The sequence below is a fragment of the Bombina bombina genome, chromosome 4 (genome assembly GCF_027579735.1).
Source record: "Bombina bombina isolate aBomBom1 chromosome 4, aBomBom1.pri, whole genome shotgun sequence".
Taxonomy (NCBI): Eukaryota; Metazoa; Chordata; class Amphibia; order Anura; family Bombinatoridae; genus Bombina; species Bombina bombina.
The window spans coordinates 1,166,362,027-1,166,385,315 of NC_069502.1; the positions used below are offsets into that span (position 1 = coordinate 1,166,362,027).

The 23,289-nt window shown below is 33.8% G+C and overlaps 1 protein-coding gene across 1 annotated transcript; it reads left to right on the plus strand.

Moving 5' to 3' along the window:
• The first annotated feature begins 749 nt into the window (after positions 1 to 749).
• LOC128655809 (calpain-14-like) lies at positions 750 to 22,544 on the plus strand. The gene is made up of 21 exons (XM_053709377.1): positions 750 to 983; positions 2,235 to 2,304; positions 2,901 to 3,019; positions 3,681 to 3,817; positions 5,484 to 5,658; positions 5,819 to 5,884; positions 6,465 to 6,550; positions 6,935 to 7,009; positions 8,117 to 8,277; positions 8,961 to 9,124; positions 9,894 to 9,905; positions 11,530 to 11,735; positions 12,270 to 12,309; positions 13,288 to 13,350; positions 14,133 to 14,190; positions 16,057 to 16,121; positions 16,941 to 17,009; positions 17,189 to 17,267; positions 17,690 to 17,806; positions 20,118 to 20,173; positions 22,518 to 22,544. The coding sequence occupies exons 1-21, from the start codon at positions 750 to 752 to the stop codon at positions 22,542 to 22,544; spliced, it is 2,079 nt and encodes a 692-aa protein (XP_053565352.1).
• The last annotated feature ends 745 nt before the right edge of the window (positions 22,545 to 23,289 follow it).

Below are 23,289 nucleotides of genomic sequence, written 5' to 3' on the forward strand. Positions count from 1 at the left end.
AATGGGCCGGCATCTAAACTTACATTCTTGCTTTTCAAATAAACATACCAAAAGAATGAAGAAAATTTGATTATAGGAGTAAATTAGAAAGTTGCTTAAAATTGCATGCTCTGTCTGAATCACGAAAGAAAATGTTTGGGTTCAGTGTCCCTTTAAGTGTTTTATCTTGAAATTAACAGGACAGACTACTTACTTGCTGTTCTATTATCAATTTTTCTTTGTTCTCTTGGTATATTTTGTTGAAAAGCAGGAATGTATGCTTAGTAGCTGGCCCATTTCGGGAGCACTATATGGCAGCAGCTTTGCAAGAATGTTACCCATTTGCAAGAGCACTATATGGCAGCACTATTTCCTGCCATGCAGTGCGCCAGATACCTACCTAGGTATCCCTTCAACACAGAATATCACGGGAACAAAGCAAATTTGATAATAGAGGTAAATTAGAAACGTTTTAAAAATGGTTTATCACAAAAAAAAACATTTTTGAGTTTAATTTTCCTTTAAATACTGGTTTTGTTTGATACAGCAAAAAAAAAATCCTTTAATGACCTTTAATAATTTAACATTGTCTGCTATATTGATTTAAAGATGTGCTCTTTTTATTTCAGATGATGTTTAATAATGATTATATTTTTGTGTTAACAGCACAATATTCTTGCTGACACGTCACCCCAAGAGAAGTGTATTGGGGATCGCTGTTTGAAGACTTGGCTTCTGACAACCTGAAAACCTTCATTAGACCGTTCATCATGCCACGCCTTTCCTTTATAACTGGCGGAAAAAAGCCAAAACAGATATTACGTACAGGGACGTTTAAAAAGCCTCGGAGGCTTCAAAGTCAGGACTACCAGATTTTATTGGAGAGGTGTTTAAAAACGAACAAGCTTTTTGTAGATGACGCCTTTCCAGCTGAACTGAGCTCCATTGGCACCGGAAATCTTCTCCAGAAACTCCCGTCAGGTGTAGAATGGAAACGACCACAGGTAAGTCCATCAAACTATAAGCAGTTAATGAACGAAGGATATTACTCTACCTATAATGATTACTAATAATATGATCCGGAGATGAACATGGTGATTGGCTGCTTCGCATGTAAGACATCTCTGATTGGCTCAGCGGCCATTTTCATTTCTATTTGGTTTAACATCAGTTTTTTGCCTTTTTATTCTATTGGTGACAAAACGTCCATGTTTTATTTCCATGAACAGCCTTAAAGGGATACTGAACCCAATTTTTTTCTTTTATGATTCAGTAGAGCATGCAATTTTAAGCAAGTTTCTAATTTACTCCTATTATTTTTCTTCGTTCTCTTGGTGTCTTTTTTAGAAAAAGCAGGAATGTATGCTTACGAGCCAGCTCATTGATAATAGAAATAAATAAGAAAGTTGCTTAAAATTGCATGCTCTATCTGAATCACGAAAGAAAAAACTTTGGGTCCAGTATCCCTTTAATATTATAAATGAAGGTAACCATAACGCACAAAACTATCGCCTAGATTTAGAGTTCTGCGTTAGCCGTCAAAACCAGCGTTAGGGGGTCCTAACGCTGGTTTTGGCCGACCGCTGGTATTTAGAGTTGCAGTGGCGGTAAATTATGCTCTACGCTCCCTTTTTGGAGCCTAACGCAGTCCTTCTGAGAACTCTAAATACCAGCGGTGTTTAAAAGGTGCAGGGGAAAAAACCACGAGTAGCTAACGCACCCCTTCTAACGCAAAACTCTAAATCTAGGCGTTTGTTTTTTTCCCTTTAATTAAAAGGCCCATTTTTGTAATTAAAAGACTGCCAATATTATATAACAAATAAAAATACATTTGGATTTAAACAGAAGTGCTGTTGTCATAGATTATTTTGGCCTTTACATGTTTCAATACAGGAAATAAAGTACGTAGACGTAATAATCAGTACAATGCATTTTGTGCTCATAAAATTAGATATATTCTATAATTACATTTTAATGCAGGTTTTAAGTTTTAATCTTGATAGCCAACAGGGAATAGCACCGCTGTGACTTCTACACAATATATGATATTTACAGTTTTCATTTAGATGCTGTGTACGCTACCACTTAATTAAGCCAACAATATCATTGTAATTACTAATGTAACAATCAGGAAATGCTGTAAACACTTAAGTGCTTCTATCTGCATAAACGACTCCAAAGAGCAGCACATTTTACATTAAACTCGTGATCATGTCACAAATAAAAACCTTTTTTGCTATTTTGTTATTTTTCAGGAACTGGTAAAGAACCCTGAGTTTTTTACAGAAAATGCCAGCCGGGTTGATTTGCACCAAGGGCTTACAGGTAATAAAATGTACTTTGAGGGCAACATTTTTTTTACTTTTTTTGTTCATTGCACATAATTTTCTGATTTCAGTTTCAAGGTATAAACAGACTGGGGATTAGGTGTTGCCCCATTTTAAAGTAGTTTGTAGTTGCAGATGCCTTATGAGTTTTATATGGGTTATAGGGTAGCCCATCTTAGCAATATATATATATACAGTATATATATATATATATATATATATATATATATATATAGTTTAAATTCCCATGTAGAGTTCACTGCCTTAGTTACATTAATCTTAGCTGAGTCTCTACACTCACAGCCAATGAACCTCAAACCAGAATTTCCCACTGAATATGGTATGAAAAAAAGCTTGGTCTTAAAACTTTGTGTGGTTCAATGAAAATTACCTTTTTGCTGTTTCAACATGATGTCACCTGGCACTGCTCAACATGTCTCTATATTTTTTTCTAGCTTTATATACTTTTCTAATACACTGAGGATTTAAAGATACTGTAGACATATAAATACAAGCAGTTGCTTCAGTTCAACAAATTCACTTACATAACACCTACCAGAACCATTCACCTAACAACCAGATCATCTTTTGCAGAAAATTGTTGGTTTCTTGCTGCACTTGCATCATTGACCTTCCACCAGGATATTCTGGCCAATGTTGTACCGAAAAACCAGAGCTTTGAGAAGAATTACGCTGGAATCTTTCACTTTCGTGTGAGTTTTTAGGATCAAAGTAATAGCTTTTTGCAATGAAAATGTACAAGGTGCTTTCATGGGGCATGGATACCCAGGTCAGGTGAAGGTTCTGTTTTGGAATATCACCTATAAGCAAGGGTGGATTGGCCTACCAGGACACCAGTAGATTTCCCGGTGGGCTGCTGCAGCTGGGGCTGGTCAGCTAAAATTGAAGGGGTTGGTAACGCTTGTGAGGTGATACAGCTGTATCATCTCTCTTCTTTTCACCTCTGAGCTATACATATTAAGGTCACAAAGTATTTCCTTGTACATTTTATTTCCTAGTCCATCTACCATTTTAGATGCCCTCCTCTGAGAATGTTTTATAATATTTAGTCAAGTCACAATGTGAGATACACTGTTTTTAATGTCTTCAGATCACACTATGGAGTCATGGATACATTTGGGTTGTAGTGTGCATAACATAATAACAATCTATTATTTTATTACAAACTAATAAAATTTTCTACAAAAAAAAAATATTGGGGAAAGGAGTATCCCAGTAAGCTCTTTAAGAAAAATGTGTGCATTTTTCAGACTGAACAGTAAATAGGGCTGATCTTCAGATTTTTCTAGGGCTGCTTTTTTTTCCCAGTCCGGTCCTGCCATAAATGTTAACATAAGCTCTATTACATTCTAGTTCTGGCGTTTTGGGGAGTGGGTCGATGTTGTGGTAGATGATCGTCTGCCTGTGAATGCCGAGGGGAAACTCCTTTTTGTGTCATCCATAAGGAAGAATTCCTTTTGGGGAGCCCTTCTTGAGAAAGCATATGCCAAGTAAGTGTTCATCTTTCTAATCTTAATTATTGAATGCTGGCTGCCAGAATGGGCAAAGTATTTTAACCTTCTGTAGCAACCAAGATTTACGAATCAATACCAGAAAATTGACTTTCCTGAATTCCAAAATTCCATAATATTAAGGAAGCCATTCATTAACATATGTTACTGAATACCCTTTTTAAAGCATAACTGCATCATACAAATTCCTACAGTGAGACCATCAATCTAAATCCCATATTCTATTACAGTTTATATGTTTTAGTACTGTGTAGTAACAGCACAATCTACAGAACATTGTTTATAGTATGTGATGATTTTTATTTAATAAGGCTACTGTAGCATTTATTTATTTCCAGCAGAGGGCGGTATTGTAATTGTTAAGCCTCTTTATCAAGCTTTGCTGCTGCTCCCTGCAATGCTTTTTTAACTGATCAAAGATATTATCTGCCCTGCTCCTCTCTGCAGTTTATTTGCTGTGCCAGGCATTGGCATTCATTACTGCTTGGCCCCATTAGCAGATAAATTGGCACAGTAAGTGTGCAAAGCAAGATTTTGCTGCTAAGTACTAGAAAAATGATGTGTGATTATAAATGCTGAACTACTTTGCTTATGAAAAGAGAAGATTAATTGAGCAGTAATACAGCATGTGATATGCTAAAATGCAATTAATATGCTGTCATTATAAAACATAATTGTGAGCAAAGGCAACAGATATTTACTATTAAGTAGTCCAATTTCTAAATGGCTCTAGATAAAGAAATATAGAATTTGACATGAAACAAACCAATAGACACAGTTTTTGTATCAATTTATATAATGAACTAATCAATTTTATATGAATTGCTTTACTGTTTGCCTTTACATCTCCTCTTGACGTTTACATCATTTTAGTAGCCGTCCTTTCTACTTTACATTTATAAAGATATTTGTTAAAGCTATGATCTAAAATCTTTTGCACATTAGTCTAGATGGGGTTTGGCTTGGGATCTATACAATTATATTATTTTAACATTAAGCTGTAGAACATATACAACCAATTCTTAAAGTGATGGTAAACTCTCCCCTTTTTAAAATCAGATCTGGAATGTAAGCGCTATTTTAGATGGAGTTTTATTCATTATGTGCAATGAAGATGCGCTATAACTTAGTTATTAATATAGATATGAAATTCAAATACCCCACGTTACACCACCCACTTCAAAAGTCAATTTTCCTGTCAGCTATATGATTGAATTACTCTCCAATCAATGCTCTAGCTACAACAAAAGTGCCATATGGGGAGAGCGCTGATTGGACAACAATTCAATCTGTTAGCTCACAGAAAATTTTACTTTTGAAGTGGGCGGAGGAGCATGCCGTATTTGAATTTCATATCTATATTAAAAAGCATGTTATACTGCATCTTCATTACAGCTAATGAATTAAACTCCATCTAAAATAGCGCTTACATTCCAGATCTGATTTTAAAAAGGGGAGAGTTTACCATCACTTTAAATCTTGTATCCCTAATAAATAAATACATTAATTAATTAAATTAATTAATTAGCACCTGGCTATTGGCTAACTCTAAGGGTTGCTATCTCTATTCCACATCTTTCACAACATGTAACTGTTTGGACACATTGCAGATGTGTGAACTGGTTTGTGTTTATGCGACTTGCAGGCTCTGCGGCTCATATGAAGATATGCAGATTGGCCAAGTGGCTGAAGCTCTGGTAGATTTCACCGGCGGTGTAAACATGACCATCAAGCTAGCAGAAGCGCCACCAGACCTGTGGCAAATCATGATACGAGCAGCGTACAGTGGGTCATTGATGGGATGTCAGACACGATCAGGAGTAAGGCACTACCTCTTTCTACAACTTTATTTTTATATTAAGATATTTATTTTACTATAGAAAGGCAGACAAGGGGTTAAACTACCCTTGATCTGTACAGATGAGGTGAGATTGTTTTAAGTTTCATTTAATTCCTTATTGTTTTGTTTTATATATTTAGCCTGAACGGGTATTGGATAATGGACTTGTGGCAGGACATGCATACACTGTGACTGGGATCAGGAGGGTAAGACATTTGCACCGATGACACATTTAATGCCTTAAAGGGACATTAAACACTACATAAATGTTAGACAGAATGATGCATTGAAAGAAGAGATTAGTCTGAGATGTAGCTGTATTTTGTAAAATTTCATTAGTTATTTAAATATTGACAAAATGAGTTTAAAGTTATAGTATCAATAAAACAATGGGAGCTGCCATGTTGTAACTTAGGTTACCTTTTCTGCTGTGGCCAATCAGGAACAGTTATAATTAGGTTACTAGAGTGTGCAGCCAATGGCTGTGTGGAATATAACAGTGTTCTGCACTTACAGGAACTGAAAAGCTCACAATTTCAGAATTGAATTACAGGAAAAGGGGACAAAAATAATGAAAGTAAATGGCAGAGATTTTTTATATATATAATTTAATATTTTATATTATAATCTCAAAGTGTTTAATGTTCCTTTAAGAAGAACGAGCTCTCTGTCGACAATCTTTCTCTCATCTCTGTTTCTGCCATGTCTATCTTTCCTTCTGTTCTCTGTGTCTCATATCTCTCTGTCATACTATAATGCAGTACATTTATCCACCCTTTTAATCAGGTAACCTGCAAATCTGGAACAGAGAACTTAATTAGACTGAGGAATCCCTGGGGGAAGATTGAATGGAAAGGAAACTGGAGTGACAGGTACTATAAGAAACCATACATATTTTTATCTATAGTAGCATGTCTCTGCCCTATATAGTCACCTCCCAGACTGTTTTACAGACACAGACAGTATTTTTAAGGTTCAGGTAAAAATTTTAAATAAGGATTAGATATAAAAAAAAAGATGCTATCATGGTGAAACTTGTGTGTTAGAATTGAATTATAGACCAGTGGTCCTATCAGCTTTAGTTCATATATTATGTTCTTCAATTATTTATGCAAATGTATGCTAATGAGCATGGCCCGTATTTTGTTTTTTAAAATGGTGGCAACTCTACTGCCCGCTAGTGGTTAAACTGAGATCAAATGTTTGTCACCCATAACACACGCACTTTCTATAACAAAACTGTATTTGCTTTTTAGCTCCTCAAAGTGGGATCAACTCAACTTCAAAGAGAGACTTTTGATACGAAAAACTAGAGAAGATGGTGAATTTTGGTAAGTAAAAATAAAGTATAATAATTACATTGAATATCTGATGCCACTAATTGCATAGAATGTGAATCAATATGCAGCAAAATTCTTAAATATAATATTTAATTCTTAATTATGTCATTTTAATTTCAATTTCTCAATGTAAGGGCCGTGCACAGCAAATAAAATTAAAACTATAACTGGGACTTAGCATTTTTTGTGGCTATTGAAATGCATGGTTATTTTTTTTGTTTTTGTTAAAGGGAAATTAAAGGGACAAGAATCACAAATGTTTTGTTTCATGATTCAGACAGATCATACAATTTTAAGCAAATTTCCAATTTACTTCTATTATCAAATTTGTTTTGTTCTCTTTGTATCTGTTGTTGAAGGATTAGCAGTACACTACTGGGGGCTATATGAGTATATCAGGTAACCAATGACAACAGCAGCCACCAATCAGCAGCAAGCTCCTATTAGTGCTTTTGTTGCTCCTTAACCTACCTAGGTATGCTTTTCAAAAAAAGATAGCAAGAGAACCAAGCAAATTATATAAAAGAAGTAAATTGGAAAGTTTTTTTAAAATAACATCTTTTATCTGAATCATAAAAGAACATTTTTGGGTTTCATATCCATTTAAGCTCTATAATTAAAGGGACACTGAACCCAAATTTTTTCTTTCATGATTCAGATAGAGCATGCAATTTTAAGCCACTTTCTAATTTACTCTTATTATCAATTTTTCTTCGTTCTCTTGCTATCTTTATTTTAAAAAGAAGACATCTAAGCTTTTTTTTTAATTCAGAACTATGGACAGCACTTTTTTATTGGTGGATGAGTTTATCCACCAATCAGCAAGAACAACCCAGGTTGATCACCAAAAATGGGCCGGCATCTAAACTTACTTTCTTGCATTTCAAATAAAGATACCAAGAGAATGAAGAAAATTTGATAATAGGAGTAAATTAGAAAGTTGCTTAAAATGTCATACTCTATCTGAATCACGAAAGAAAAAATTTGGGTACAGTGTCCCTTTAAGGTTAAGAACTTCCTAACGATCAATACATTACGTTTTGACATATTGTACCTTCTTTCTTCGTGTCTAATAAGCCTCATTTCGCATTTTTAAAGGATGTCCATTGAAGACTTCGAAGCGCACTTTGTTGAGTTGGTGATTTGCAAGTTGACGCCAGATCTGATGAGTCATGAAAACGGCAAACAGTGGATGCTGTCAATGCAAAGCGGCAAGTGGACTTCAGGAGGCACCGCAGGCGGGAGAATGACATATACGGGTAAATAATCCCCTCTTCTGCTACTAGTATTGATACCAAAGTGTTTCATTGTACAAGACGACAGATTCCCTAGCAAGCTTGTAGAGTTTACAAATTCTTGCACTGTCCATTCATTTAAGATAGAGAAGGGTGAGGGGTGTGTAACCTGTATCCTTTAAAGAGACATGAAATCCCAAATGTTTCTTTCATGATACAGGCAGATCATCTAATTTAAACAACTTTCCAATTTACTTCTATAATCAATTTTGCTTTATTCTCGTGGTATCCTTTTTTGAAGGAGCAGCAATGCACTAGTGAGAGCTAGCTGAACACATCAGTAAGCCAATGATGAGAGCTATAAATATGTAGCCACCAATCAGCAGCTAGCTCTCAGCTCCTGAGCCAACCTAGGTATGCTTCTCAACAAAGGATACCAAGAAAACTAAGCAAATTAGGTATTAAAAGTACTTTTTTTTTAAAAATGGAATTCCTTTTCTGACTCATGAAAGAAATGTTTTGGGTTTATGTCCCTTTAATGAAAATGTATAATATATATATAATGGTTGGCTGTTTCTCTAAGATAAGAACATAAGAATGGTGGACCACATCAAGTTGTCAGCTAGTGTAAGCTTGCGATGGGCTGATTGTAAAATTACTAATGTGATTGTGAAAGTGAGTAAAATGTAACAATTCTTTTTCTTTAGATACGTACTGGAAAAATCCCCAGTATCGTCTGAAGATTTTAAAAGGAGATGATATGGAAAAGTGCACAAATACATGCAATGTGCTGGTGTCACTTCTTCAGAAACAAAACCACCGGCACAGAAATCAGTCGCCTCCTCTGTACATCGGTCTCTCCATTTTTATGGTGAGTTCAATCTTTTGGCTTAAATGTTTACATTTACGTTCGGTAATGCATATTCATTTTGTATTCATTATTACATTACTGATTTAATTAAAGGGCATTAAATTTAAAATGACGCTTTCATGATTCATATAGAGCATACGTTTTTAAGAGACTTTTCAATTTGATTCTAATATCAAATATACTTTGCTCTCTTTGTATTCTTTGTTAAAAAGCATACCTAGGAAGCTAGTGGGTAATTGACTTGACTCTTGTCAACTGATGCTCCTAGTAGCGCATTGTTGCTTTAGAGCTGGAATTGCAGGGTTAAACACATAGTTCCTTTTAATGTAAGTTTTGTGGGTTATATAAGTTTATAGGGAGATTGACTTTTTATAGATGCACAGTATATATCAGACACAATAAACTGATGTTTCAACTTTGATGCACCTAAAATAGTGTATATTATAATATGATTACAATTCTGATATATAACTTAAAAAACTATTACTAAAAAAACGTTTTTTATGCTTTTCGGGTTATTACGGCCCTATAACAGGTTTGTGAGAAGTCTTCCCTCCCCCTAGCGATAAGTCGTTCACAAACATTCACTTCCTGTTAGTGTCACAGTAAACATAAACAACTTTAGCGACTTTTTTCATGTAAAAAAAGTAAAAAAAAAAAAAAAGAGTATAACTAACGAATGATACAAATGCTTTTACATAAAGTAGAAACTTTACGCTTTTCTCCAGAAAGCTTCTAACACTTTTTTTTTTTCTTCCCAACTTTCTAGGTGCCATTTGAGGTAAGAACCGTTCATTGGTTAATCATTCTTTTTACTGAAATGTTGAAACTTTTCATCAAACAAACAGAAAACTCCAGGCAGTGTTACTGTTTAATATCGGCGCTAGGTCCCTGAACGAGACAATAAATTCAGCTTCTTATTCTATCAGTGTGCAGAGTTCCTATAAAACATAGCTGTGTTAGCCAAGTACTTGCAGTAATGTCTAAATCAATGGCACAATGAATTTGTAATTCTAAAAAATTGATGCCCTTAAGCTGAAGTTATAAACAAAACATTAGTCTGTCTTGGGTGGGAATGTTAGCATAATAAAGCTCTTTCTACACTACATTTTTTTAAAGCTTTGTCATAATTTAATATTAATAATTATTAGGTGTAATTGCACGCTAAGCCAGGAGGAGAATGACTAGGGTAGCTGCGTTTGATGAATGCCGAAGTGTCTGCCAAAAAGAAATCACTGAATACTAGGAGGTCAAATGCAGGTTTTATTGAACTGGAAGATTAATGCTGGAGCTTGTAAAACCACAGCCACTTTCAGACTTTGAAGTCTAATAAATCTCTGTATTGACTAAAAAGGCACCTGTGTATTCATTAATTTTACAAGCTAGAGACATAGATACTTATATAAGAAGAGAAAAAAAGCAAAATGTGGATTTGTACTGTTTTTTTAACCCATGTAAGTTGTGTGCAGTGATCCGGTAATGGATTTTGTTGAGACTGTGGAACCTGTACACAGCATTATTGTACCAGTGTTTCTATCCAGAGGTTAATTAAACTCTCCCTTACTTTTCATCCCACTTGTACCTAGTGATGTCAGCACTGATATATTCATTCACTATTTCTAGCCTAGATATATATGTATGCATATAGAAAGCTTATTTATTCCTCAGCACAGTTTCAGATTGGATGTACTAAACAGCTATAGTAATAGAACACATAATTAAAAATGATCTATAGTGTATTGTATATTGGTCCTGCCAAAAAGAGGTCATTTTAAGAGATGGTACCCACTGCCCAGAGGCAGTTGCCTTTATTGCTTGATAAAAAAATCTTGCTCCACATGTTAAGGTTATGCAAGATACTTTTTTGTGAGATTGTAAGCTTACACTGTGTGTTTACCATAACTTTAAGGGACATTCTGGTCGAAATTTAAATGCACATAGATGAATTACAACTTTGAATAGAAACATATTTGAAATATATATTTGTTGGCAAAAACTATTTTAGTAAAAGTTATCACTGTTGGAATAGCTGGATATTCTCAGTGCACCAGCATTCAAATTATTGCAGCTGCACAGAACACCAGTCGGGCTTGTATCATATCAGCAATTAACAAATTGAGTCATTACCAGATGGTACAAGAACCTTAGGCTATCTGAGCAAGTGTTGTGTTTAAAATGCTGTTGCACTTTTAAAACAGCTATAGCTTTTATTAGAAGTATTTTTGATAATACATGTATTTAACAAAATTTCCAATTTTGGCTGGAATGTCCCTTTAAGACACTTGTATATTCATTGTAAATAAGTCTCTATAGGGTCAATGAATGCAGTCAAGTCATTGGCCTTTGGAATTATGGTTTGCTCTGTTTGTGTCTTATAACAATAAGGTTTTGTCTTTTCTGTACAGTACCAAAGTGTAAGAAGACAGTTACCACAGTCGTTCTTCATGAACAACCGCCCTGTCAACAACAAATGCGTCTTTATCAACGAGCGAGAGGTGACTCAGGATTTCCACCTGTTGCCTGGGTCTTATGTTATTGTTCCATCTACTGCCGAGCCTGACCAAGAATGCGAGTTCATTCTCAGAGTGTTTTCCAGAAAGCATTTACTAGAGTAAGAACTATTTACTAAAAATATATATTTTTGTTTTTGCCATATATACACTTGGGAACTTACGTAAACCCAGGCCTGACACATTTTACTTCTAATATTCAATAATCATTAATGCTGTTGGCAACCAAATTATTTCCATACTAATAAATAATTAATGAAACGGCTGCTAAATGCTATAGTGTTTTAATAATCTAAAAACATCTTTCTTTCTGTTTTTATATCATGCATTTCATGTCTATACAAACACCTCAATAACCCCCAGGCTTGTATCACTGTAATTTATTTAATTAATCTCTACTAGAGGTTAATATGGGCTATTAAATCTGGGCAGTAAAGTGATGTGTCATGATAAATTGATGCCTATAATTACATGTGAACAACAGTCAATCAATGCCAAAACTAGACAGTATTTATGACTATAGATTACCTCTATACACGTGCTTATCATTCATCAATTTTAGAATAATTTCAATTCAACAAATTTTATTAAATATGAATTATTAATATTAAACCTGTAATTATTGTATTTTACAGGGAGCAGAAAGAGGGTCCCAACATTGTCATCTGCTGTAAGGTATGAAGTGACACCAAGTTATTTAATTAAAAAAAAATGGCTGCACACGTTTATGACATAGTAAAAGATTGAATGATAGCAGTGGTAAAAGTTCCTTCTGAAATTTACTATATAGATGGCCATATTTATATTGGTTCCATCTTTTATTTTGAAATAAATGAGTAATTAGCCTAATTTTATGTCAGTTTTTTAAAAATATATATTAATTATCTTATACAAATGTGCAATGACAGCCAAAGAACATAATTTATCTTTTGTAACTGCTTCTCTTATCACACCTGAGCAGGAAGATGTTTGACTGTCATAGATATATAAATTAATTTTGGTAAAGTCATTGGATTTAATAATGACAAGCACAAATAGATTCCCTGCAATATATGCATGGTTTATTAAATATGACCTTCATTGTTGCAACCACGTACTTGAAAATGTACATATGAACCAGGGCAATTAGTTACATACTGCTTGGCTTTTCAGATGTGCATAAAAGAGAAAATAATTGTTCATTATAGGCAAGAATTTTCTCGACAGCTAGCGGAAATAAAATGTCTATATTGTGCTTTAAAAGGGACATAAAACCCAAAAATTTTATTTCATGATTTAGGTAGAATATACAATTTTAAACAACTTTTAAATTTAGTTCTATTATCAAATTTGCTTCATTGTCTTGGTATCATTTGTTGAAGGAGCAGGGATGCACTTCTGGTTTCTAATTGAAAACATGGGTGAGTCAATGATCAGTATATATATGCAGCCACCAATCAGAACCTAGGTTCTTAGCTGCTCCTAAGCTTACCTAGATAAACCTTTCAGCAAAGGATAACAATAGAAGGAAGCAAATTAAATAACAGAAGTAAATTAGCAAGTTGTTTAAATGTGTATGCTCTGTCTAAATCATGAATGACTAATTATGACTTTACTGTCCCTTTAATTTCTTCTTTTTTCCAATAAAATGTTTTACTTTTTTATATTTAACAGAAAATTTCTGAAAAACAGGATGACAAAATCTGGGATAATATCATCATCAGATACTTTGAAAAAGTAAGATCATAAACTGTTGTTTTCGTCATACAAATTTGTTGTATTATTTAGTATTTTATGTTTAAATAATAAAATACACACAGTAGACTCAATTAAATATGCAATAAACTGATCACACTCCATTTGGATGTTTGAAGATATTAAATAACTCTTTAAAAAATAATTATATTTTGCGCGTTTGTTGGTACCAAATGGTTGCTGAAATCCTATACTAGAAAAAAAAGGGATTGGGGACAGAGAATCTAAAGTGTTTTGCTCTGGTGACATTATCTAAGAAGTCTCATTAACACTGTGTAGTCCCTCAACGAATTTTAGAATAGCAAATTTTAGCTCGAGAGCTATTTATCTAGCTATGCAGAGTTCTGAATGTGAGACAGAGACATATATATTACAATAAAAAAAAAACCCAAATGATATTGTGTGATTTCTATCCAAGCTGTAGAGTTGTTAATCATCAACAGTTTGGTTTATAGAGAATCTCTACTCATCTACAAAGGATCATAAAAGAAAATCATTTTTAGGAATGCAAAATTCACATATAGTAACTGAATTTTTTTATTTTTTAGATGTTGTGCCCTCATATATGCAGAACAGTTTATCAAAAGTGTTATACAAAATAATGTGTTAATAAACTAAAATGTTAGTTCCCTTTAGTATTGTTACTGTTATTGTTTTATATCTCATAAAAAGCTGTAATATACAGTATATATATAAAAAAGTTTTCAGCACAGATTTTTTTGCTGTTGTATTAAATTTCATTTTTCTTTTTTTTTCCTTTCAAGCATCCAGTAGTCAATGTTTCTCAGTTACAGATGCTTTTGAATAAAGTGAATTGGACAAGTAAGTATCTAGATATTTATTAATGTGAATATAGACAATGTCACCACTGACTACAGCTTGTTAAAATGTATCTGCTGTAGGAATAAATAGTTTGGGTCAAAATATATTACAGAAACCTCCGGCCATATTTGAAAGAGTATTTGGATAAACAGGACATCACTGATGTTTGTTTTAGAGCAAGAAAATGTAATGGTTTCATAAAAGAGCTGGAGAGGTAATATGTAATAAATGTCATAGTTTGTGGATAGGGTCATTTGTTGGAATAGTGAAAGGATATATAGATGCAATGAACATTGAAGTTTATTGCACCCTATTGCATTGAAAAGAAGGTGAATTTTAATAAATGCTAAAAGCAAAATATATCTGGAGGTACTTCAGACCGATACTCTTCAGGAAATTTGCATAGTTATACTTTAGAGTTGCCAGTTTAGATATTGTGTTGTGCTTTCATTGCTGTAGCATTGAGTCTAGCCAAGATCCACTGAGCACAGCAGTCAGCGAGCTCAGATGTTTGGCAAAGCCCAGTCCCTATGTAATGTATGAGGTAGCTGGTTTATGAATCCTGAGCGTTCCACTGTATTCCCTGGAATATTAGTTTCCAAACATGTTTTTGGCTTGTTCTATGACAGCCACAGAGAAACAATTAAAGGGGCAGCTGTGTCTCTAAAAAGACTCTATTTTATTGCCTTGTTGACAGTTAAAGGGACACAAAAGTGTAAATTAAACTTTTGTAATTCATATATATATATTAAATCATTTTCCAATTTGCTTTTTTTTCACTTGGCATCATTTTTGTAGAGAGCAGACCTAAGCTCAAGAGAATGCCACCTCTTAAAGGGACACTGAAGCCAATTTTTTTCTTTTGTGATTCAGATAGAGCATGCAATTTTAAGCAACTTTCTAATTTACTCCTATTATCAAATGTTCTTCATTCTCTTGGTATCTTTATTTTAAAAGCAAGAATGTAAGTTTAGATGCCGGCCCATTTTTAGTGAACAACCTGCTGATTGGTGGATAAATTCACCCTCCAATAAACAAGTGCTCTCCGGGGTACTGAACCAAAAATTGGCTTTCTCCTTAGCTTAGATGCCTTCTTTTTCAAATAAAGATAGCAAGAGAATGAAGAAAAAATGATAATAGGAGTAAAATAGAAAGTTGCTTAAAACGGCATGCTCTATCTGAATCACAAAAGAAAAATTTTTGGGTTCAGTGTCCCTTTAAGCATTATATGGTAGCCGTGTGTACACGTATTTGAGTGATCTTGATCCTTTTTTTTTTACAAAAATTAATTTTATTCTGCTGTTCATATTTTATAGAGTCCAGCGCTTATATACTTAAATAAATACTGTGTCCAATAGTATTTCTTGTTTCATTGAGCAAATCTGATAATCACCTTTTAGAGAGATAGTTATTGCTTCTCCATTAATAGACTTTTTAAGCTATGACTTATGTAATTGTTTTTACACTCTTAGCATTCAATAACCACCAATTATCTTATTATTATTATTATTATTATTATTATTATTATTATTATTATTAATAAATGTTACTAAGCTTATATGATTTGAGTTGAGTGTTAAAGCTTATTAATCAGCAGCCACTGGCCAGAAGATTTCTTTGACAATGGAAAACATTTTAAAGAAACAAATGATTAATAGCACATTTTCTGCTGTTGTTTAGAACAATATTGTTTTTATCTTGCTAGCACTCTAGTTTAATATTCCAAATGTAAAAAGTAGGTGTAACAAATATGAAAATATTAATATAAGAATAAAATAATTTCATTATTATTAGTAGTAATGAGAAAATAATAAATAAAGCTACATTTATTTGAATTGTATCTCATTATACCTAATTCTCTTACAGGTGCAAAGCAAGCTCCAGGAAAATTCAGTCTGGATGCGTGTAAAGTTATTATGGCGCAGTTAGATGTATCCTTTCGGTTTTGCAAAAATATTTGTTTTGTGAACGTTTAATAACCCACATTGGCCTTAGCATTAGACTTTAATGAACTATAATGGATTAGCCACACTTATTTATTTAAAGAGACATGCAACCTAATTTTTTTTTTCAGGATGCAGAGAGACTAAACGATTTTAAACAACTTTCCAATTTACTTCTATTATCAAATTTGCTTCATTCACTTGATATCCTTTGCTGAATGAACAGCAATGCACTACTGAGAGCTATCTGGAAACCTATAGTCAGCCAATCACAAGAGATAAATGTGTGCAGGCACCAATCACCAGCTAGCTCCCACTAGTGTAGGCTATGTGTGTATTCTTTTTCAACAATGGATACAAAAAGAACAAAGTACATTCAAAAATAGAAGTGCATTTAAAAGTGTCTTAAAATGACTTTCCTATCTCCTATTCCTTTAACTGCACATTGCTAACTATTTATTAATCTATTCTGCTTTCACTCACTGTTATAGTTACTGTAAATTTGAGTTTAGATTTCTGGGGTACATGGTAAAATATCTAGATATGTCAGTGCTGTCAAACATCTAGAATGTACTTTTATTTTTATAACAATCCCATAATGCCATGCACTTGCAGACACTGCTGCAGTGAGTAAAATGTTTTATTCATTAGCCTGCTGTTTTTTTACAAACGAGGGTTCAGATACATATCTTGTATATATGTCTTCTGGAGACACAATTAAGGTTATATCAGAATGGTCATGCTATCATTTTATACTTTTTTGTTACTAATAATATAAAATGTTATGAGCCTTAATTCATGACATAGGTGAATACTTCTGGAACATTAAGTATACAAGAGTTTAGAGGTCTGTGGACGCGACTTATTTCTTATCAGGTGAGTGGAAGTTTTTTGCATGTAAAAGATTACTATAACCTTTTTTTGTTTGGTTTATTATAAAACATTCTACTTCTTCAGACTAAAATGAAGATTTATGCCAGTCTGTTTTGTTTTCAATTCTATTTTTAGACAATGAAAAAAAAATATATAACTTTGTTACCTCATTGTTTCCATAGGAGATTTTCCAACGGAGAGACATTGATAGATCAGGGTACATGAAATTAACTGACCTACAAACTGCTGTACAAGAAAAAGGTAATTTAAGGACAGACTGTACATTTTCACCTTGATATGCAGGAAATTAAACTAGAGGGTGAAGTGCAGTTACAAAAGCAGCTTTTTGCGTTATTTAGATTAGGTAAAGAACATACACAGCTATGTGCTGGTGCATGAGATAAGTTGTATGTGCACGGAATAATGTAACAGTAATGATGTATATAGGCTGCTTATATATAGATGCCAGCACTTTATTACACTGTTATCAAGACTTGCTGTAAATCATCTATATAGTATTGATCCAGCAGTACCAAGGCTAGGGCATGAGTCCAATCAATCAGCCCACTTCCTTGTTTAAATAAGATCTATATTGGAAATCTGGGCATGTGTGTTAGATAGAGATAGCTTCGAAATTCTAGTGTTATTTGACCGCACATTCTTTTTTTTTTTTATGCCTGAAGGGATTACATTAAATCATCAATTCTACAACCTAATGGCTATGAGATATGGCAACTCAGACCTGAAAATCAATTTCGCGAATTTTGTCTGCCTCATGCTGAGAATGGAAATCAATGGAGGTAAGTCAGAGAGTTATATGCTAATGAAACGCTGAAAAGGGATTGTGATAATTGAGTCATTACTAGAAGGACATTCTCTACTCCTAAGATACCTATTAACCTTTATAAATATGCTGTCCCAAGTGAATGAACCATACACAAGATTGCTTGCCATAGATATTTGCAACATTATAGGACCAGTAGATACACAAATGCATGATAACAAGACAATGCAAAAGCACTTCGTCTTTATTTCAAATGAGAAGTAGACTATTTTATCTGACAAATTTCAGTTATGTATATTTCCACTTCCGCTGCATCATGTGACAGCCATCAGCCAATCACAAATGCTTATACGTATATTCTGTGAATTCTTGCACATGCTCAGTAGGAGCTGGAGACTCAAAAAGTGTAAATATAAAAAGACTGCGCACAATTTGTTAATGAAAGTAAATAGGAAAGTTGTTTAACATTGCTGCTCTCTCTGAATCATGAAAGTTTAATTTTGACTTGAGTGTCCCTTTATGTGAACAATTGTTTTGTCAAAAATGTTTCAGCTGATGGATTTATGTATTCTCAGCCCTATAGGAAGGCATAAATAATTACAGATAAATAAATAGAGCATGACTTGCTTGACATACTGATTAAACTGTCATTTTAACCCTGTTAATATCAAGAATGACTGCAACACATTTCATAGCAATGTGTTGCATGTCTATTTGGTAACCAAGATGAGTGTGTTTCATCCCTCTTTGATAGTGAAAGGGTTAGACTAAACGTTTCTGGGAAATTAAATAGTAGTTTAAAATCATAAAGATGGAAAATATAGAATGAAATTAAATTCATTTTAAAGCCATTAAAAATTGTCAAGTTGATCCTAATGTAAAATGTTTAGATTTAGAACTTAAATAAAATACAACTTTTTAGTATGTAATTTCCCACATCTATGTTATTCAGTCATATGCAATACTCATTTGAGAAAATGAGCAAATCTAGTATCCCTCTTGCTTGTCCCCAGACGTACTCTGCATAACATTGTGATTAATGCACCAGGGAACTCTGGGTAACATATGCAAATTAGATATACAATATCTGATGAGAGTTCAAAAACTTGAAACAACTGTTCAGACTTGTTTTTTTGCTGCATCCACCCATAAAGGGGATTGCTGTGTTTAAATCAGTACTTGGAAGCAATAAGTGTAAGATATTGTATATCTATTTTGCATATTTTACCCAGAGTTCCCTGGTGCATTGGTAACAATGTATGCAGAGTACTTCTGGACAGAAGGAATGGGGAATACTTGCATAGATTTGCTTATTTTCTTTACAATAATTCTATGTCTCACTCATATGCAAAGGAAAGTTTTATTATACAATAATTTCATACATTTTATCTCTGACATTTCATAACATATACAAATTTATAGAAAATCTATACATAGAGCTCCAAATTACATTATGATGGAAATGCACTCTGGGAAATTATTCAAATGTGTTTTTCTGTTTTAATAATGAAAGGGACATGAAAGGCAGAATTAAACTTGATGGTTCAGATAGAGCAAGCAATTTTAAGAGACCTTTCAATTGAATTCCATTATCAATTTATTTTATTCCTTTTTAAATGTGTTTGTATGTGTGTATGTATAAATAATTATAAAAAAGCAAATGATGTTGCTGCAACATTTCCAAGTAAATTAAAGGTAGAAGCTAGTTCTAAACAAATGATTTAACGTATTAGGATTCCCTAAACATCTAGTATAATAATTATCAAATACATTTTGATTCTGTGAGTGCCAAATTATTCTCTAAATACTGCAGCAGTTAGTTGCTAACTAATGTGAGCTGTACGGCTTATCCCTCTATTAGCTGCTCCTGCACTGCGCAGAACAATGTCTCTTCCACGTGCTTCGTTTTCGTCACACCTACGTCCTGCAATTTCCTGCCCTATTGCTTCCCGCCCTTCCTCACGTTTTTCCACCGTTACCGCTAACTTGCGGGAAAGGTAGGACGTGGGGAAGGGAGACAATGTTTCTAAAAAAATAAATATAGAAAAACAATAAAGAAATTAAATTATCTATATACACACACACACATGTACACTGTATACTAAATTAGGCACTGCACACAAAATAAATATTTTCATTTTTTTAGCACAATTATCAGAGGGGAGAAAATAAATAATGAATGTGCATAAAAAGTTGTTTTTTTAATTACACACACTTATATGTATATGTGTGTTACGGGTAAAGTTAGATATCCGGGTAAAACGGACATTACCCTGCAAATTTAATAAATATGTTTTGAAGTCATCTTCTTCTTTCTTTCCTTCCAGAGGTGTTCCGCAACCTAAGTCAAGATGGAAAAGGAATTTATCTTCAAGAGGCCGAGGTTTGTTTGATATTTTGCTTTTTATAACATGGCGTTTAGAGATTGTATTTGTAAATGATCCATTCTATTAGGACCTACAGGGGGATGTCTTGCAATGCAGCTATATTATTATTATAATTTATTTGTATAGCGCTGCAAACATACTTAGCGCTGAGTACAAACATTGGAGTATATAATGAAAAAGATTTTTGATAAAAAACAAAACTAGTACAGGAAAAGGAGGGCTCTGTTCCAAATAGATTAAAGTCTACAGGTTGAGGATACAGAGACATACGTTTTGGGGTTTGTCATGTGGATTGTAGTTTCAGCAGCGAGTCAAGGCAGTTCAAGTTTTCTTTGGGTAGGATGAAAAAAAGAGGAGGGATGGTAAGCTATTAAAGGTTGATTGAGAGGGGAAGAGAGTTTCAGAGGACAGGAGCAGTGCATGAGAAGTCATGGGGGCATTAGAAGGACATAGAGCTAAAGGAGTGGAAAGACGTAGGTTAGAGGTTGATTGAAGAGGACAGATTGGGGAGTATTTCAAGATGGAAGAGGAAATCTAGTTAAGCAAAGTTGTTAAGTGCTTTATAGGTTAGGGTTAATATTTTGAATTGCATGCTAGAGTATATGGGTAGATGATGTAGATCGGTGACTTAGGTGGATGAGTGTAGCTGAAACACTCATGATATATTGTTACACTATTACACTGTTAGTGGGAGAATTAAGAGTGTTAACTCTCCTAACATTATAGTACTTGATGAATCTGTAATTATTTTACACAGAGTTGTAAAAGTATATTTCATTTTTAGGGTGCAACAGGTGCAAAAAATACTACAGGGATTCAAAAGCCATAAGGGAAAGAAATCAGAAATACACACAAGAACTCACACAGATGCACAAATATACACACAGATGCAGAGTGCAGACCACACATTATACAAAGAGACACAAATACACACAAATACTTACACAAACACACATACATGCACGCACGCACATACAGATTCACAAATATACACTCAGATACAGACCACACATAAACAAATACACACAGACACAAATACACACAAATACTTACACAAACACACATAGATGCATGCACACAAACATACAGATGCACCAATATACACACAGATACAGACCACACATAAATAAACACAGACACAAATACACACAATTACTTACACAATCACACATAAACAGACATACAGATGCACAAATGTACACACGGATACAGAACACACATAAACAAACACACACAGACACAAATACACAAACACACATACATGCACGCACACACAGACATACAGACGCACAAATATACACACAGATACAGACCACACATAAACAAACACAGACACAAATACACACAAATACACAGAAACACACATACATGCACACACAAAGACATACAGATGCACACATATACACACAGATACAGACCACACATAAACAAACACTCACAGATACAAATACATACAAATACTTACACAAACACACATACATGCACACACACAGACATACAGATGCTCAAATTTACACACAGATACAGACCACACATAAACAAACACAGACACAAATACACACAAATACTTACACAATCACACATACACACAGACATACAGATGCACAAATGTACACACAGATACAGACCACGCATAAACAAACACACACAGACACAAATACACACGAACACACATACATGCACACACACACAGACATACAGATGCACAAATATACACACAGATACAGACCACACATAAACAAACACACACAGATACAAATATACACAAATACTTACACAAACACAAATACACACACACACACACACACACTCACAGACATTATCCTTTAATCAGTGCATGGAAAATAACAGAGAATTTTGTTGGATAAAGTTGAGGATATGTTTTTACATTGGAACAGAACTAATGTCTCTGCAGTCTAATATTGACATAACTTAAACCTCTTTTTTTACCTTGACATTACATTTTCTGCCAAGTTTACCAACTGTGGCTCTTTTAACTTGGGTATCAGGGGGAACTCTGTGCAGACATCTGCCCAAGCCGACTGACTGCATTACAATAACAGGGAAAAAGTACTTTCTACATTTATTTTTATTTATTTTCCTATCACCAAGATATAACTGGGCTCAGATCCCACATATTCCCATATTGGCAGATACAGAAAGTTATTTCACTCAAGACAGACGCTGAGATATCAATGTTCTGTAGATAGCATACTGAGATAGTCACCTACTGTGCATCTCATTGATAGAGAGAACAACTTGCTTGTTCTACCTAAAGCAATTTTTCTAAAAATGTTCTGCATTTTCTCAGTTTGTTAATGCACTTTTTTTCCCCTGCAGTGGATGTTGCTGACTCTATACTCATGAAGAACATATACCATAAAATGAGCACCGTGCCTCCCAGCTGGTGAAATTAATATGATGTATAAAATCACGATGGATGATTCACTTTTTTTTTAAGAAAATGACCACAGCAGTATTATTTATTTTTTCATTGCACAGAAGAAATGTGTATTTTACTAAAGACATTTCAGTATATTCTCTATTTTTATTTTTATTTGATTTTGTAAATATTTTTGGAGCAGATTTGTTCTGTTCAAATCCGATTTTTTTAAAAATATTTATTTATTTATTTATTTAAATCGTCACTGTCCCTGCTGCTCCACGGCCTTAGAGAGGTAAGAAAAACAAATACTTCATAAAAAACTTTTATGTGTCAATGTATAAGATATATTGGGTTTAACAATTCTTAAAGGGACAGTAAATACCTTGTAATGCCTAGACATTTATGTTGTCATTCTATAAAACATATCAGTCAAGTCTATACATTTTTAAAACAAATTAAAATTGTGTTTGTTGTAATTGTTTTTCAATAGCCAAGCTTCACTAACCATTTGCCTCCTTCTGGGCTTGGGTCTGCAGCTGACATGGCTAGTTACAGTTATATTGTTAGTATAGAGTGCATTGTTTTGCAGTTCGCATCAGTTTTAGCCAATTAGGGGGAAATATGTAGCAGGGTCGGCCTTGATAGTTATCAAGAGTTTTTTTTTCAGTTATGATTATTAGAAAAGCCAGCATTTTCACAGCTACTTTGCATGAAAAGGGGAAAATA